This window comes from Myotis lucifugus, unplaced genomic scaffold (assembly GCF_000147115.1).
Source record: "Myotis lucifugus unplaced genomic scaffold, Myoluc2.0 scaffold_382, whole genome shotgun sequence".
NCBI lineage: Eukaryota > Metazoa > Chordata > Mammalia > Chiroptera > Vespertilionidae > Myotis > Myotis lucifugus.
In genome coordinates, this window is record NW_005871430.1 from 888,712 (window position 1) to 907,898 (window position 19,187).

Sequence of the window (19,187 nt, forward strand, 5' to 3'; positions counted from 1 at the left end):
TGCAAAGAATTGCAGAGTAAGAGCCCCCCCCCCCCCCAATCACAGCTACAGCAGCTTTGTACACACAGGGAGCAGCTGAGGCCCCTGCCCCGGGGTCTCCATGGAAGCAGCATTCTCTTTTAATATAAGATCATAGCCACCAATAGAACCTGTCCAAGCTACAGCCTTTAAAAAATTTACAATCTCAGAGGCTGTTACAGCTTTTCAGGGAAACAGGACATACTTTCCAACAGGATACAAACACAGGCACCTCCAAGTCAATGCTTTAAAGACAGCAACACAGGTGGGTCCCACCATAACGGGAACCTCTTAGCTCCGCAGCTGGAAGGAGGTCCGGCACAGACAGGATCCGCTCACTGTCCCGGACGCTCCGGCCTCCAGACTCGTTCAACAGAAACAACAGGCGGGGAGAAATGTTTGAAAAGACCACGTCACAAGGTTCAAAACCTTGCGGTTTAACTTACAGCCCGTACACCACCAGCCTGTCACCTGTCACCAGACTACCAGTGCCTGATCGAGAGAAGGGGGGAAAAGGAGAGAGTGAAATGATGTAACAGAAATGGGGAAGTTTAATGCTAAAACGAAGAGTCACAGAGAATTCTAAGGCGAAGGAACAGGAAGAAGCCTGAGCAACTACAGTGTCACTAAGCCAAGCGAAGATCAGATTCTGGTGGGGGACGGGGGTGGTGGAGGATGGGGTGGGGGGGAGGGGAATCAGAGGGAGAGAGTGGACTCTGGGAGCTGGGCCCCACGCCCCACGTGGGCAGAGGCCGCTTCCCTGGCTGTGAGAGCGGCGCAGGCGGACGGGAGCACGTGGATTGGACGGGTTCCATTGACGAGGGAACCACAATGCTTTGGAACGCGGCGTGGAAAAGTGGAAGGAGCTCGGGTTGCGGCTCCACCTCAGCCGGGCTCACGTGCGGGCGCTGCGGCTCCCTGCGAGGCCTGTGGGCTTCAACACCTACTTTGTGGGTTTGCTGTGAGGGTGGGGAGACAGCGGTAATGAGCTCCAGCCAGGTGCCCAGTGCCCACAGATGTGGGTGCCACCCCCCGCCGTGGGCCGTGTCCCTGGACTTCCTGGAGAGGTGACACCAGGCAGATCTAGCTGTAGGGACTGTGCGGGGCACGACAGTTCAGAACAGCTCATGGCCAGGGAGGACTCAGAACTCCTAAACATACAGGCAATTATATATATAGTTATATTTATATTTATATATCTCCATATATAAAGGCATTTTTATAAATAAAATACAATAAAGGCATAACACTTAAAACAGCGTCACTAATCATATAAATAAGGCGTCCGCAATGAGGCTGCCCTGAAGGTAAAGTTGTCTTCCTTCCCGGTGGGCAGGTCCCATGTCCAAACTCCATCTCTCAAAGCCGTTCGGGACCTGGGCCTGGGCTAACACCTGCTTCCTGGGGTGAAACGACCACCTTCTAACAGCTGTGCCCCGGTCTCCTCCACTCGCTGCTGCAGCTCGACGGGCAGCCACGGCGCAGGCTTCATCGTGTCCCATGATGTGGTCCACAGACGTCGGGACGCAGCCCTCCCTCCAAAGCTAACTGCATCTGTGCAACGTGAAGAAATCCTGGACGGCGCAGCCGTGGACTCCGGGGCAGGGAGCTCGCTGCTGGGGCGCCCCTGACACCTGGCCGCCAAGTGCCGTGCCTTACACTTCCTCGAGGAACTCTTGCTGAGTGACTCGGCTGCGACAGCACATTTCACCAAAGTTCTACTTATAAAACATATAAACGTGTGAGGGACTATGATGCACTCGTATAGACAGTAGATTAACATAGTATTCTAGTCTGTGTCACTGCAATTTCTGGGAAACTACCTTTTTTCACTGAATGCTGAAACTGCTGGACTCGAAAGAGAATTATTCTGTTTCTTTCCCCGAAGGGACGCACATTCCCAAAAGGAGCGATGGTCCATTAGAGCTGGGCTCGGCGCCTCGACACACAGGGCTGTGTGTGTGTTTTCAGGGGCGGAGGAGGAAAGCCTCCACCGGCAGCTGAGGATGCCCTGCCACTCGGGCAGCATAACCGATGGGCAGCTCTGCTACCCAAAGCTTAGGTGCCAGTTTACTCTGACACGATTCTGAAAAAAGTCAGGGAATGTCAAACCATACCCTCCTCACCCTCCATGTTAAGCCTTTTCTAACAGCCGCACTGCCCAGGTGTCGCCCATGCTGGGAGTGAGAGGAGGATTTCGGGTGGAGCGGCACCGTGAGCACAATCCTACACTAACGGGAGCTGCTGCCAAGGGGGCTCCTTGAAACCCGCCCGTTTCTCCTTAAAATGTAAATCTTTCTCCTAAAGTCATCCACTTAGAGTCTCATTTGGTTCCTACTCTTAGAACACTTAACAAGAGGCCCCTGTGACCATTTTATAGACATGCAAGTTTAAAGCCATAGGGCTCGGCGGCCTTCTTCTCTGCCCTGGCTGCCTGCTGTGGGCGGACTGCCCTGCGACAGCCCAGCCACGCCTCAGCCCTGTCCAGGACACTGCATGGTCAGTGCCCGGAAGACGGGCGTAACTGTGCCCACGTGCAGAGAGTCGACGGCTCAGCTGTCACTTTGTGGAAGGCACTCGTGGCAATCATGAGATGTGCTATTGTAAACAGCAGGTTACAACTGTGGTTGCTTCAGAATGTTCTCCGAAAGTCTGAGTAGACAATATCGAAGGACAGCTTTCCACCTGAAAACTTCAGGCGGCCTGCAACACCCTCTCAGCTGAGGCAGCCCATAGGCCGGGCGTTGCAGGAGGCGCTCTGACGGGCACTGAGGTGCTTGGAAAACATGGAATGCTGAGATGATCGAACACTATGCAAAACTGGGTTGTTTCCTACTGACGGGGGAGGGAAAATTTTCAGGCATAAATAATATAAAAGGGCACACATTTTAAGATACATTCATATGACATTACTGCTACAAAAATAAATAATGCTTTTTCTCTGATTTGAATTAATGTCCTTCACACAGTCCATTCCCAGGCCTGTTCTGTGCAGTGACTGGCTGGAGTGGGAACCGGACGAGTCCCGGGCACATCCTCAGGTCTCCTGGGGCTGCTGAAGGACCCCAGCGGGGCTGTCTAAAGGAATGCCAGGAGGAGACCATGTTGTCTTTTCAGTACAGTCCTTTGAAGCAGGTGGCAAGATAAGAGGATTCCAACTTAAAATTGTGTTCTCTGTTTCTGAATGGACACAGCTGTCTCCTGAAAAACAAAGATTTGGGAGCACCGTGAAATCATAAAGGCTGGTTTTCACAAAGCAGTCTAAACACATTACTTTGAGCAATAAAGAAAGAATAATGAGGAAAAGCAGGGCCCAGGTATGTTTAGTTTGAATGTGAGGGAGACAAAAGGTATAAAAGGTTTAAAATAAAGTTGAGCTCTGACGAGCAGTCATACAGTTCACCTCAGGGTTAAAGCAAAAACCCTTAAAAGCCCCAAAATAACCACCGTACATAAAAGCTACAACTCCAGGATCAACTCAAACGAACCCGAGGTGCATGACCACAAAAGGCATTCTTTGGTCCAGGTGCAAACGGAATCAAAGCCTATTTGGGTTTCTTTTCCAAGATGTAATGGGACTGACAGCCTGAGCTGAAGGAGGTGAATAATAACAAAACTTCAAAATCTACCTAGTCAGCTTTTCTGGAAGTATCCAACACCCCCACCCAGTCTTGTAAAGAAGATGTGAGGGATCACAGAGAGAACACATCTGCATCACCTTCCCGTATCCATAGCTACATGAAGACCATCTAGAACAGTGGTTCTCAACCTTCCTAATGCCGCGACCCTTTAATACAGTTCCTCATGTTGTGTGACCCCCAACCATAAAATTACTTTCGTTGCTACTTCATAACTGTAATTTTGCTACTGTTATAAATCATAATGTAAATATCTGATATGCAGGATGTATTTTCATTGTTACAAATAGAACATAATTAAAGCATAGTGATTAATCACAAAAACAATATGTAATTATATATGTGTTTTCCGATGGTCTTAGGCGACCCCTGTGAAAGGGTCGTTCGACCCCCAAAGGGGTCACGACCCACAGGTTGAGAACTGCTGATCTAGAAGCTTAGGTTGTATGATGCCTCCCTGTACCTCTGTGGCATCCCGCTGCATCCTCTGTGGATTCAGAGGTGACCTCGCTCCTGCTGTCCTGACAGCACGTATGTGGAGCAGGTCTTGCTGCCACCTCGTCCCCGATGCTCTCTCCAGGTGACGGGCCACCGTCGGGGGGTGTGGAAGCCTGACAGGCAGGCATCTTTGTGTGACTGAGGGGCTTCATTTCCAAACTGTCCTGAGCACAAGGCGCTGCCACTGGGACCACAGAAAGGGGGCTGCTGCTGAAAGTGCCGTTCGTTTTGGTGAAACACCTACAAGGTATAAACCAAAAGGAACAATTTTGTCTGGAGGAATCAACAATTAAAATACATGGATTTTGAAATATCATGTGTATCACAGATTCTTAAGAGACTGGTGCTTAAAAATAACTAAAGTCTTTACTATGATCTGATACATCAAAAACTCAGAAATAACAGTGAAAGTGGAATACAACAGGAGAATAAATCAAGAGGCAAACAAACCACTTAGGAATGGAACCTCATATGATGACCTACTCCCACATGCCTCCTTGGCCTCAGTCCACTGTCAGAAGTTGTTTCCTAATTCATAACTGGCTCCTGAACACAGGACACAGCAGGAAAAGGCCAGGAGCCACTGGAAGAAATGGGGGGAGGGGACTTAAAGCTAAGCAACTGATGTCCCCATAAGAGAAATGACCTTATGCAAACCAAGGAAAACATATTTCTTTAAAGTCCGATAACAGGTTCCCTCCCACCCTTGGAAGAAACACTACTGAATCAAAGCCTATAAGGATTAGATATTCAAAATCTAGATTTTGTTTCTTTTTCAATTTTTTTCTTTGCAGAATTCACTTCAATTCTGCCACACTTTTATTTATGGTCTTCATCTAAGATACATGTTTTGTTTTTCTTTCCATTCTTCAGACCACATAATTTCTATTGATCTTCTAGTTCATGACTCTTTCTTCTGTTGTTTCTAATCTGATGACAAGCCCATTCCAGTTATTGTCGTTTTCTGCTTTGGAATTTCCATTTGGCCTTCTTTTTTACAGTTTCTATTTCACAAACAAAAATTCCCCATATGTGAATTCATGTGTGTACATCTTCCTTTAAATCCTTGGATGCATTTTTGATAGCTGCTTTAAAGTCACTGTCTGCTTATTGTGACATCTGAGTTACCTCAGGGTCTGTTTCTGTTGACATAAGATAATGAAGACTCGGCCATGTATAGCTTGTACTTTTTTCCCAGATGGGATATATACATTTTTCCAAGCTGATCTTTACTTGGCTACTTCCTGTCCATTTCTAATCTCTCTAGGACCCTTAATTTCTTGTTCCTTCCTGATGGGACCTCTCAGTTCATTCATCTGTGAATTTCATCAGTGTCCTCTCTTTACCAATTATCAAGACTGATGGTAAACAGACCAGATTTAATGCCAATTCCTTCCCATTAAACTCGCCAAGCAGCTGACAAACCCCATTTGATTACATATCCAGAACTGCACTGATGCCGTTGGAACTGAGGAGAGGAGAGGAGAAGGGTAGAAAGTTCTTATTTGACTGAAATCTGTTTAACTCTTGAAATGCCCATTTTGCACAGGGTTTCTTACTAAGTCTTTAGTGTAGGGGATTGGAGGCTGGAAAAGCTTATTGGGTATGCTATTAGGTAACATAGTGAGCTACTTATTATATATGACCCTGAACACTGAAAAGGGTTCAAATGAACTGGACACAGTGAGGTAGTCATTCACAATGTGCCCCAAGCCCTAGAATCAAATTAAACTCCACAGATGGCTCCGCACACCCCCTCCTACCTGTTCTGGAAATTTCAAGTCAACACTCCAGCTTAGACAGTAAGGGCAACATTTCCTAAGTTTATTATTCAAACAGAGGGATGATCAAGGGTCTGTGGGTGACAATGACTTTTTCTTACAAGTCCGCTCCAAGAATGCATTTAAGGGTCACCCTAAGAAGGCAGAGAAGAGAGTATAGAGGGGCTGGTACAGAGCAGGAAAGACTCCGCATGGAAAAGGCCCGCAGCGAGACCCCTCCAGACCTTAGGAGAGCTGCCCGGGTAATGTGAGTGTGATGAGGCCTGACAGGCGTCCGAAAGGATGATTCCCAAGGTATGCCGAGGGGCAAGCAGTCTCTCTCCATCTCCTACAGCGATTCCCAGCTCAGTGACGGCACCGCCACCTGGACACCATCCCTGACACCTCCCTCTCAGCCTGCCTCATCGACCAATTACTCATGTCTTTGTTTTTTCTAATCCTCACCCGGGGATATGCTTTTTTATTGATTTTTTTAAGAGAGAAGGAGGGAGAGAGATAAAGAGAAACATCAATTTCAGTAATATAACTATGAAAAAGCATTACTATACACACAGCGGTTTTCCCTAACAATCAAGCATACTCTCATCATAACACAGAATAAAAACACCCCATAACACAGAGTTGAAAATAACAGGTGAGAAAAGATGAAGTTTGTACAAAGAGAATGACTCTAATTTAAAGATTTCAAAAACCTCAAACCTTTTAATACCTTAGAAACAAAGTCTTTAAAATTGTCAGTATTGCTAAAGAAACCAAAGCACAGAAAGATAAAAATTGTAAAGCAGGGGTAAAAAAAATTGTAACAGCCTCCCTTATTCAGAGTTCTATATCTTAGGTAAAATGTGAAGAACTTGTTTGCTAAAGGGAAAAAATAAAAGGAGTCATACACCCACTCACAACATCCTGTGCAAATACGTATCAACATACCTATTGTTATTCCAGCAATTTCGACAGGTGACGCACTCCACCGGCTCGGTCTGGGATACTGCTGTGTACATTCCACCACCCTGGTCAGGACCAAGTACAGGGAAAAGAAAAGAAGAAAGAGGGCTGAAGGGGCCATCGACCACTACCTCAATACTCACAAATACAAAAGCCAGGCCAGCAGTCCATGGATGCACGGCCTATTTTAACCGACTCCCTAAGCAATGCTACGCTTACCACTGCTCGCCTATACTCACAAAGGAGTTCTGCACAATATTAAAACCACTCCCAAAACTTAGCTGCCATGTTTCCCATGTATTTTTGTACTGGAAGGAGGCAAATAAATGGAGGTTAGTCACTTCCCCTCAGTGTTTCAAACCTAATGAGCCCACAACGCACTGTACATTCTAACCTTCGAGTCATTTTCACCCCCAGCAGCCGAGGGAGAGCTGCACGTGCTGCCAGCTGGAGAAACAGGGGGAACGCTGGGTGATGTCATAAGATAACCCATCCTCATTTTCCTGTAATTATTCCGAGTGGGTCTGTTCACTTGACGACACTACGCCTTAGAACATGTTATGTTTTTCCAGATGGAGCAGATTCTCAGCCAGCAATGACTTGGAGGGGACTATTAATATTTGGATGTTGCTTTTGGCCCAAACTGCCCAGCAATTAAGAAAAATGCCCAGATTAACACATACCTCATTGTCAAATGTTCACTTGACATGTACAATGGCAAGAGTTCCTAAAAACTGAGTTAAGAGCTGAAGCAGCCTCACGGTCAGAGTCAGAATCCTGCTCGCAGAGGAGCAACAGCAGAAGGGAACTTGATAAGGGTGGGCGAGGCTGTCCCGGCACCAGGGCTCGGAGCAGGCCTTCAAGGTTAGGAAAAGTTCAGGCAATTGTTTTTCCCAGAATACTTTCCATTTCCACTCAGCTCATACCAACAGCCAGAATCCCAGCAAACCAAAAACACTGAAAATTTCTCTCAATATTCTTGATCCAACTAGCAACAGGAACTTTTAAGAAAACATTGAGAGAAAGAATATTCCAAGGCCATATTCAGCCCCTGGGCTTAAACTTAAAAGCTTCAGACAATCAAGTCAGCAATCTACAGGGGAAGGTACTTACTTGAATCACTAACCATATTAAAGTGAATTAATGATTTTATGATGGCCATCATTTTTTAAATTTCCAGACTGCCTCCCACCCAGAAGAGCAGGACAGGAAAACAAATGAGTTAAAATCACAGGTGATAACCTCTACAATTTTACACCTAGTGGGGTGACCATTATTTAAATAGCAATTCATTGTTCAAAAAACCAAAGGACTATGTTCAAATACTAAGAAAACATCAGACTTATTTTTCCTCCTATGGAAATAGCATGTGCTGTTCAGACTTCAATGTTCTCTCCGGTTTCTTGGACAATGTTCATAGTTTGGATTAGGAATGGTGACAAAAAAAGTTTAGGGAGTCTGAATATAGGCCATGTCTTTCCACATGAAATAATGAGATCATTGTTCTCTTTTGGTAATGAGATGCAGTAAAGCAAATAAAGTATTTTTTCTACAACATACTAAAGCTAGGTCACATGACAGCCATGAGATTTCTAGCTTTAAGATAAAAATATATGTCATTGCTTTATCCTCCAAATATTTAATAAATCTTTATAAAAGTCGACGATAAAAAAATTTCTTCAAATTTTAGCACATTGTGGGTCATGGCAAACTTATCTGTAATCAGAACAGTGACAAAAGCTTAAATTTGATAAACTAAAATAATCTATTTGGTTGAAAAATAATATGGATGCGTATCCAAACCATGTAGTAAGTCAACCGTGCTGGTGCAGAGACCCTCTGTAACCAAAATACATCTAAGGTATTCTACTCATTCTGTTCCCATTTCAAAAAGTGAACTGTATCAGCTAGTTATTCCTGAATTACAGTGGTTTTAAAGCTTTATTCCCTCTTGTGGCTCAGACTATTAACACTGTGAAGTGCAGGCATCAAGACTACCACACGTTGGGCAAAAGAAACTAAAGAATCACAATGTGTTAGCAGTCGGTCTGGTGGCCTGTAGACATGTTCCGCGTGGCCATGCAATGACTTTAAAAACTGGAATGAATTTCCAACATGTAAAAAGTCTGGCAATTATGCCCAACTGCCGTGGCTCAGTGGTTGAGCATCAACTCATGAACCAAGAGTTCGCAGTTCGCTTCCCCATCAGGGCACATGCCCGGGTTGCAGCTCAATCCCCTGTTAGGGGCGTGCAGGAGGCAGCTGATCAATGATTCTCTTTAGTCACCGATGTTTCTGTCTCTCTCTCCCTCTTCCCTCCTCTCTCAGAAATCAATAAAAACATTTAAAAAAACACCTGGCAATTTCACCTGTACTTACAGGTGCTTTGAAAAAGCAGGAAATCTGGCCACACTGGGTCCTGCACGCCAATAACAGGAGTGGAGCTGCCGTGCCCTCTAAGACAGTGTGTGTGCCGTGCCTTTGCTGGTGCCTCCAATGCCTGCCCTGCCCTGAATGTGCTTCACTCAGTGTCATGATCGGCCAGACTCCTCCAGAGATAGGAGTTCTCAGGCTTTGCTTTGAGTCAAATTTAAAGGATCTGGACCAGCCTTCACCCAATGATTTTTCCATTTCCTCTCAAGAATAACTTCCATTTATTTGCTACATGTTCTACTTTCAGTGTGAAATCATTTAAAAATATAAACCAAATTGGCGAATATATCTATTACCTGATAATAGAAATCTTACAAAGATTACGCTGGATCGGGGGGTTGCCAGAGATACATACTAGTTCCATTCCAGGGAACCAGTGAGGTTCCCACAGTGAAAAGAGCCAGCATGTCCACCCTGCTCTTGTACCTGGGCACCGGGGTCGGGGGGACAGGGACAGCGTCATTTATAATTGGGTCTCTTACATTCACTAGATGACGAGGATGTTCAAAGTCCACACGTGTCCTGGCTAGAGAGCTCGTGTGCCCAGGGTAATGCCCTCCGTTCAAGCTCCCGTTCACGAGCCCACGGACCCCGTTAGGGACCTTGTGGTGAAGGTGGGAGCAGCCGTTGCTGAGACCCCCGCTGCTTAGGAAGCTCCCGTGCACATTTCCATTTATCCGGGTGGTGCCGGGCAGGGGGGCGTATTCCACCATCTGCCCATTGATGTCCGAGCCTTGGTACAGATATCCTGGTGGGTCGTATTCTGTCAAGAAAGAACAAAAAAGAAGAAAAAAAGATACTGAAAAGGATGACCTTCTTGCTTAGGAAGGTGTATTAACAAAACCATTAAGAAACTGCAAACACACGAAAAGAAAACACTCTGCAAGTGCTCAGCGAGAGCCTGCCTGTGAGCTGTGCTCCAGTGAAGCCACTGCTGCCGGTCCCTGTACCTGTGCAAGTATCTAGGAACTGAGTTAATTATGACTCTGTTAATGAGAAGAGGAATTAACCAGGGAGCAATTACTCAAAAGAATAAAATAAGGAAGGAAGGGAGGGAGGGAGGGAGGGAGGGAGGGAGGGAGGGAGGGAGGGAGGGAGAAATGGAGGGAGGGAGGGAGGGAAAGAAAAGAAGACAAAAAAGACAATTACTGAATTGAGTAGGCTGAAACTATCCCAGTAATGGCAACACTAAGTGCCCTATACTTCAAAGTACGGAAAGAAATTGTATAAAACAACAGAAGGCTAACTATAGGCAGGATATTTCAGGATAGCAATAAATAACATTTTTAAGAAGAAGGATGGAGTTGTATATGTATTTACTAACTATCCATATAGTTCCTTGGTTATTTTAGGAAATTGCGGAGTATTAAAGGCAAAAGGCTAATTATCCCACTTTCTTATATTAAAATCATGTAACAACGGCCTCACAATCCTGATTTCCAGAGGCACACCTGCCAGGTTCATTTAGAGAAAGTAAATATCCCTTAGCAAGCACAGCACCTGAACTGTGCAGGGTTTGCTGTCAGAGTCTGCTAATGCTGCAGCCGTGTGTGGTGAGAGTCTGCCTGCTTCTCTTCCCCAGGAAACACTAAGCTGAGGGGGCAGAGACCACGCTTCATCGATTTACCTCTATCACCATGTCTACCAGTGCCAGGTGCACAGAAGACAGTCCATGACGACCTTTTGAATGAATGACTGCATCAACATTACTACTTTAAATGTCCATCTTTAAACATTATCAAGTCACACAAAAATGACTTTAACCAGATTAGTCTTGTCCAGGCAACCCAATCATGACTTTCCATTTAATAATTCAGCACAACCTCAGCAATTAAGGTCAATGACATTAAAACCATTTAGAAAAAGACCCAATGTAACGCTCTCCAAGCCTTTCAGTCTGGTTCCATCGTCACCACCACCTCCCTCCCTGCCTATCTCCTGGAAGGCACCACGCCAATTAAATCCCTTTTCCCCCTGAGCTGTCAACGACAAAGGGACAGTATGTGGGAGGTGGCTGACAGAAGCCAGAAGTGCCTGTCACCACTGGTGTCCTCCTTTGCTTTTCTGTCATTCTCTTACTCTTGGGCCAAAGGGGAAACCAAAAAACTTCCTCCCACCAAAGATGAAGTCTCTGATGACTCTGAACAGCTGGGGGAACAGGACAGATAGGAAGAGAACTGGGGGAAGAAAAGGGAAACGAGTTCTAGATTATGTGTTTAAATACAGTGCCATCCCTGACCTAGCTTAAGCACTCCGCTTACTAGATGCATTTAGGGGAGGGGATGCACTTGAGTAGTTTTGGTACAACAGGTACCAAAACAGGACCATGTTATCTTAAATTGTGTCATTCAGGGACAGTAACTTAGAGAAGTCTTCACTCCCTTCCTTCCCATCATGCCTCTTCCCTTCCCTGTTGACAAGGTGTGTACAGCCTGGAGGGGCTCCTGCAGCCGCCACAAAGCTCCTGCTTCAAGCACTCGTCCCCTCTGCTGGTCTGACAAAGCCAGTGTCTCCCAGCGCGGAGTCAGCTCTTTGCTCAGAGCCCAGCTTAGCTTTGGCTTTGCTGTTTATATCTACCAGGCAATTTAATCTGATGCTCCACTTACTCTGTTGACAACTAACAGTTTTAAAGTCACCTCTGACTGAAGAGGAGCTAGTGGATTTTATGCCATGACACTACTACACAGAACTGTGAGAAGTCAGTATTCATTCTGACTGTATTTCCCCCCCATCTTCTTCAAACAAAGAGACGAAACTACTGGGAATGCCTTACTCTGCGTGGTGTTCTGCTGGCGGTTCTTCCACAGGCACATGGCGATGAAGACCATGAGGATGAGGACCATGACGCCCAGCACACAGCCCACCACCAGGTACAGCATGTCGCTGCTCCTGGCGGGGCTGGCTGCAGGCCCCACGTTGCCTCCGCCTCCTAAGGAACTGGGAGGGGTGCTCAGGTCTCTGCCAGGATCCTCCGAAGCTCCGGGAACACGTTTCACTGGGTGAGATAGAAGGAAAACATGATGTCAGGGTGAATACAGACTGTGACGGTTACTCTCTGCAGGAGGTCTGGCTAGGAACTTAGCCGGTCTGTTTACACTTGTTATTGAGATGATCTGACCACCAAGGAGTTATAAAGAGGACTCAAAAGTTTCAAAAATCTGGTGTGCCAAAGATTTAGTCCACACATTCTAGAGAAAACAAACGCGCTTGGTCTAACCCAGTGGTTCTCAACCTGTGAGTCGCGACCCCTCTGGCGGTTTCACAGGGGTCGCCTAAGACCATCCTGCATATCAGATATTTACATGACGATCCATAACAGTAGCAAAATTACAGTTATGAAGTAGCAACGAAAATAATGTTATGGTTGGGGTCACAACATGAGGAACTGTATTTAAAGGGCCAGAAGGTTGAGAACCACTGGTCTAACCCAAACTCCTGATTATCTGCCCAATTTACACTTTCAGAAGACTCCCAAAGAGTTGAAATAAAAGTATTTCAACTATGGATGGGATAAAAACTCCTTTCTATCGGGTATACTTTGGGCTGAATTACATATTTTATGCCTCTGCCATGTGATGGGTATTAGAAGATATGACTTTGGACTATAAGAACAATTATATACAATCCCAAAAACCTTACACATAAATATAAATAAAGCATTCCGCCAGAACCGGTTTGGCTCAGTGGATAGAGCGTCGGCCTGCGGACTCAAGGATCCCGGGTTCGATTCCGGTCAAGGGCATGTACCTTGGTTGCGGGCACATCCTCAGTGGGGGGCGTGCAGGAGGCAGCTGATCGATGTTTCTCTCTCATCGATGTTTCTAACTCTCTATCCCTCTCCTTCCTCTCTGTAAAAAAATCAATAAAATATATTTAAAAAAAAATAAATAAATAAATAAAATAAATAAATAAATAAATAAAGCATTCCAACACCAAGACTGTTTGGAGTTCACGTCAGTACAGTACTTTTACCTAGTTCACTGGTATAACCGTGAGAACGAAAGCTAACCACAGGTGGGACTCAAACCCCATTTTTCTCTGTCCCCAAACAACATGCTCTTAATGCCTTAAAGGTCGTGGAAAGGCAGTGGGCTCAGTGGCTGGCAGTCGACCGGCTAGGTCTAGATCCCGCCCACCACTTGTCCTCAGCTGTCTGGCTTTAACCTCCTGCACGTGGAAAAAGGGGATAAGAAGAACAGCTCCATCATAGGCTGTAGTGAAGAGTGAGCGAGTCAGCCCACGTAAAGCACTTAGAACAGAGCCTTCCAGGTGGCACATGGTGTTCAATTCTGTATGATTATTACTTATGATGCTACATGTCATGTTATGCCACCTAATGGCCCATATGAGCAGAGTGATCTTTTAAAAAATTAACTTCCACATTATATCAGAGTTCAATATTCTAGCAACATTAACAGACAGAACAGAGCGGGGGATGGTAAAGGAGAGGCCACCTTCTGAAGGGGAGAGCTCTCCATTGCCGAGAGCTAGCTGAATGATTGGCAGAGACTCGAAAGGAAAATGGTATGTTGGATCAAACAATTCTCAGGTCCCTGCCGATTCTAAAGAAAACAAGTTTCTGAAGCAGAATGGATGTTACAGACTCTACAATAAAGATCAGGATTACTCATAGGGAAGTCCTTCCGGTTTATTCACTCTTTATTTGCCCTTAATTTATTCATAATTCTACCAAGCTTGATGATCTGGTTGCCAACCTCTTGTTAAAGTTAAAAACTTTGGCAGCAGAGGGTGAGTCAGACAGACCCATGGACATCACTAAGAGGCAGCTCAGAATGTGAAATAAGAAAGGTGGCATGAAACACATGAAGATCCTGGGACACAGTCACACACCAAAAACAGAGAGAAGCAAAGAACCATGGACGAATCCTGCCAGTCGACGATCTCTGAGGGTGGGGAATGGGGGCCTTCAAGCACCTGTCATTCCTGAAAACCTTCCCGAATTACTGAGGATAAGACGATCAGTGTTCAGAAGAACTTTGAGTCATTTCTTTAAAAGGTGCATTTGTATAGAACATGTTCTATTTAAACAGGCTAGGAACTGCAATACATTGTAGAAAGTCATTCAACACGAACAGTTAACATTTTAAAGATGTTTTTTCTGCCCAGCCAGAGTGACTCGGTTGGTTGAAGTGCCAACCTGTGCACCAAAAGGCTGCCCAGTCAGGGCACATAAATGGATTGCGGGTTCGATTCCGTCAGGGTGCATGCAGAAGGCAACCAATCTCTCTCTCTCTCTCTCTCTCTCTCTCTCTCTCTCTCTCTCTGCATATCCTTAGGTGATGATTAAAAAAAAGCAACTTCACTTTAAAAAGTTCTTTCTTTTCGAGCTGATCTGAAAGTCTGTAGGGAGGACCTTTTACTCCCCAGTGAAGTCAATGAGTGCGAGATGCTATTGCAGACACAGCTATACTATCATCCTATTTAAACAACAGTTAGTACCTTGTTGGCTATGTATTATGTTTTGTGTGGCTAGATTCCTAAATGTCTGGGGACAGAAATGATAAATTTCATTTTTATGTAACTTTCCTCTGAGCATTACAGCATTTTAGAGGCGGATAAGAAGTGCCCAATAACACATCAGAGTGCCTCATACAAGAAGGCACTTAAGTCTGTGCTCACCAAATAAAATTCAAGGTAAATCTAAAGGTCTATGCATATATATGTTTAAATGTTGATTCAATATATGCGTTTTGCAGCAGGAAGACGTGATTAGAATTAAAAGATGGAACTAAGTCAGTCTTTTTGACCCCTTTTATTATCTTCATTTAAATTGGGGTAATAACATCACCTGTACAGATGCTAAAGGCTGCCTAGCCTCCTTCTCCCATGCAGGCAGGCCCCCAACTCTGTTTAGGTGTCTGCTGAACACCCCAGAACTCTGGAGTAGGTCCTGATCCATCAACCACCCCAGGAATGATAGGGGCATGTGACTGATTTCTGGCCAATGAGACGTGAGGGGGAAGGATCAACTAGAGCAGTGGTTCTCAACCTTGGCCGCACAGAGGATGAGGCCCAGAAATCAGGATTTTAAAAAGATCCCCAGGTGATTCTAATGTGAGGCCAAGGTTGAGAACCACTGAACTAGAGGATTCTGGGAAGTTTCCCCTGGTTCTTAAAAATAGCACCAAGTCCTAGCTGGTTTGGCTCAGTGGATAGAGTGTTGGCCTGCGGACTGAAGGGTCCTGGATTTGATTCTGGTCAAGGGCACATGCCCAGGTTCTGGGCTCGATCCCCAGTAGGGGGCGTGCAGGAGGCAACTGATCAATGATTCTCTCTCATTGATGTTTCTATCTCTCTCTCCCTTCCTCTCTGAAATCAATAAAAATACATTTAAAAAAATAAAAATTGCACAAAGATGCCGGGAGGGTGGTTCAGTTGGTTGAGCGCCATCCGGCACACCAAAAAGGTCTCGGGTTTGATTCTGGTCAGGGCACATACCTAGGTTGTGGGTTTGATCCTCAGTTGGGGCATGTCTGGGAGGCAACCCATTGATGTTTCTCTCTCTCCCCTTTCCTCTCTCTCTAAAATCAATGGAAAACATCCTTGGGTGAGGATTAAAAAAAATAGATAAGGAAAAATGTTTCTTTTTCTGTCAGATTGAGACTGAACACAAGTGTTTTTGATCTATAAATACCCACATTAACTGTTTCTATTATATCTTCCTTTTTAAAAGATGGTAATATTCCAGTTAATCTAGGTATGTAGGCATATTGAGGATTTCAATGTAGAATTAGTGACTGCTAATTCTGAACTTAACTACTATACTTAATTAAACAAATACTGTTATGAACATCTGTCATTCCAGAAACTACTTTAAACATATGTTGCACTTAACCTTTAAATTCTTATACGTTCTGTTTAGTATTCTAGTTCTCACAGCAATCAGTAATAATCAGGAAATATTTCTGTTCTCTTGATGGAGAAAAAGAGAAAAGAAGTGGCTTAGAGTGACAGAGAAATTAATAAATGTGATGGATATTTACGTGAATTATTTTTTTGACAAGTGCTCTAGCCAACATAGTATACCTTCTGTTTGGACAGTCTTACTGAATGCACCGAGAAAAAGGTCCAAAGCAGAAGTTTCCTTCGGTAAACATATCAATAGTCAGAAGGAATAATCCAGAGTTTGGAAAAAGCACAAATCCTCACCCCTCCCTTACCTTTAGTCTCACAGATCATCACATTACTAAACTCGCTTTCTCCTCCTTCGTTGAAGCACTGCATTTTAATATCATAGGAGGTTTCTGGCTGCAGATGCCCAATCGTGTGCCATTGCTTTGAACCTAGAAAGAAAGATAAGAGATAAGCTTTACATGTCATACAACCTCAGTGATACTGTCAACATAATTACTTAATAATTTCAAAATGAGGTGGGAGCAGCATCCATTACCATATAGTCAGTCTGTACGATAAAAGTGTACATGATATAAGTATTTTGGTAACATACCACAAATAAATTGTACTTCTATTCCATGGCATGGAGAAAAACGATAAAGAGATAAACTGAATTAAAGCTATACCTGTGTGTTAGTGGTAATACTTCGTTTCATCACAAATAATTACTGGCGAGTCTTTGTAAAATACATGTTAATTTCACACGCAGGTGGAAAACACCCTCAGCCCTTTGATCCACCTGTTGAGCCCAGCAAGTCAATCCACTCTGCCCACCGGTCAGGGAGCAACACTGCATGTGAGATCACAAGTGGTGCCTTTCCCAGAACAAGTGACCATTTACAAGACAGGCTTAGCAAAGCTCTCAACTCCACTGCAAGGAACTCAACATACACTGACATATAAACAACGCCTGAATAAAAGGTTGAGGATAATCCGAAAGCAAACCCACCACGGGAAACCCTTGCCTACTGCTCCACTGTTTCTCCTCTTTTGGGGCAGGGTCTCCAAACCACATAAGTATCTCTAATAGACTGATTCTGTTACCCGTGGCACACAGCCAGCACTTCCTTAGGAACACTCCTAAACTGAACATTCCAGCATAAATCACTCTCCATTTTTACTTCCATGGACCTGTGACAAACTTTAATAAACAGGACACTTCTACCAAAGTTAATTAACTCTTCAAGCACCTTTAATCCCTCTTCAAACTGGTTCCACTGTTTCTGAGAAACTCAACTATACCACCAACTGATTTAAGAATTAATCAAAGGGGGAGAAAAAACCAAACCACCCGTACAAGTCAGAGCAATTTGGCTGACAGACCGATAGCGCCAGGTTCCTTTATAATTCAACACAGATAAAAATATTTCAATCTGAAAGCACAACCCCTCCCCCAGGACACCAATACAAAACCCCTCATTTATAAAGACCCCTGTTTTATAAGATGAAGAACCTGTCTGTTCTAGGATCAAGGGACTCTAAAGGGCTCAATAAGTGAGGAGATCTATGACCTGATTATAAATGTAAAGAGAACCTTAAAAAAATCTAACTCAAAATCTGGTTGAGGTTAGATCAGACCTATTTCAAAATTCCAAAATCTCTCTCTTTTTAAAATCCTCGCCCAAGGATATGTTTTAATGATTTTAGAGAGAGGAGAAGGATGGGGGCGGGGGGGGGGGCGGGGAGGGCACGGAGAGGGAGAAGGAGAGGGAGAGGGAGACGGAGAGAGAAACATCAATGCGAGATCAGTTGCCTCCCATACACCCCAATCGGGGATCGAACCCGAAACCCAGGCAAGGGCCCTGACCAGGAATCAAACCCACAACCTTTCAGTGCATGGGAAGATGCTCCAATCACACCAGCCAGGGCAAAATTCCAAAATCTTTCTAAAAAAAAGTCTATTTTTTCTCTCTACCCTTAGGCCTTTCCTAGCCCAGCCCTGCACTCACCTAACTATACACATTCTCATGACTATTTACTACACTAGATCTGAAGTTTTCCTTTCACAGCAGTAGCAAAAATGGAATTCAATTAAGCTCCTGATATGTTACTAATAAGAGAAAACCATTAAAATAACGGATTCATATCCCATTGTTATGGTAATTATTCCAATGGCTAAAATTACAGGAAACATCAGCAGAGAGAATGAGTTTTTACTGATCCCTGATGAATAAGACAACCAAGTGCATTATTAGGTTTAAAGTCAACGTGCAATTTTTTTTTCCTGAAAAGATATTTTAGAAAAGACGAGAAACAAAAAGCACAGACTTAAAGATCAAATGACCAATTCCTCTGATTTACTTGGAATGCAACTTAACCTGGTAAGATAAAAATATCCAGCAAAAAAGCAGTGGTATGCGAGAAACATTCATAGTTTATCTAAACGTGGAATTAATTCAGAAATAGGATCACTTAATATAACTGTTCTCGTACTGTATTCTTTAACAACGTGAGTTTCCATTTTTTCCCCAAAAGCCCGAATGACCTGAGTCGCTATGCATAAGTAACCTAAAACTTCACTTTAAAGACAGCTTTACGCACAGCGCGTAAACACTTGTGCTCCTCGGCTTGGCAGAGCTGGCCACTAGTTAACTGCCACAAAAGGAATTTCAAATGCATAAACTTGAAAATAAGAAATAAGCAAATTACACAGCACAGTGCAGCCCACTTAAACATCTAGCTGCTTCGTCTACCACGTTTATAAACACACTCTCTGTGAACCGTGAGGCAGAACGCACACTCACAGACTCTACTACTGGATACGAAAGCTCCTTTAAAGCGATTTCCCAGTTCCACACTCAATATTCACATCACACAAACTGGTAAGAGTTCAAAGATGTAACTACAGAATATAGTTTAAAACTGTTTTCCAGTGGATATTTCTGGAGAGGAGAACTAGGAAGGGTGGGGGAGACAGAGAGAGAGAGAGAGAGAGAGAGAGAGAGAGAGAGAGACAGGGTGG

At 44.4% G+C, this 19,187-nt stretch overlaps 1 protein-coding gene across 4 annotated transcripts in view; it reads right to left on the bottom strand.

Moving 5' to 3' along the window:
• Positions 1–1,192: 1,192 nt before the first annotated feature.
• The window catches only part of CDON (cell adhesion associated, oncogene regulated), a 76,503-nt gene continuing 58,508 nt past the window's right edge, over positions 1,193–19,187 (bottom strand). For 3 of the 4 annotated variants that reach the window (XM_006101764.3, XM_014467139.2, XM_023743262.1), the window contains exons 15-20: positions 16,492–16,614; positions 12,084–12,305; positions 9,793–10,073; positions 6,863–6,942; positions 4,120–4,394; positions 1,193–3,219 (exon numbers count right to left, since the gene is read on the bottom strand). In XM_006101764.3, the coding sequence (XP_006101826.1) occupies positions 3,056–3,219; positions 4,120–4,394; positions 6,863–6,942; positions 9,793–10,073; positions 12,084–12,305; positions 16,492–16,614 (1,145 nt within the window). In that variant the 3' untranslated portion in view covers positions 1,193–3,055. Of the gene's footprint in view, positions 3,220–4,119; positions 4,395–6,859; positions 6,943–9,792; positions 10,074–12,083; positions 12,308–16,491; positions 16,615–19,187 lie in introns of those variants that run through there. The other variant, XR_002826029.1, reaches the window with a different exon arrangement.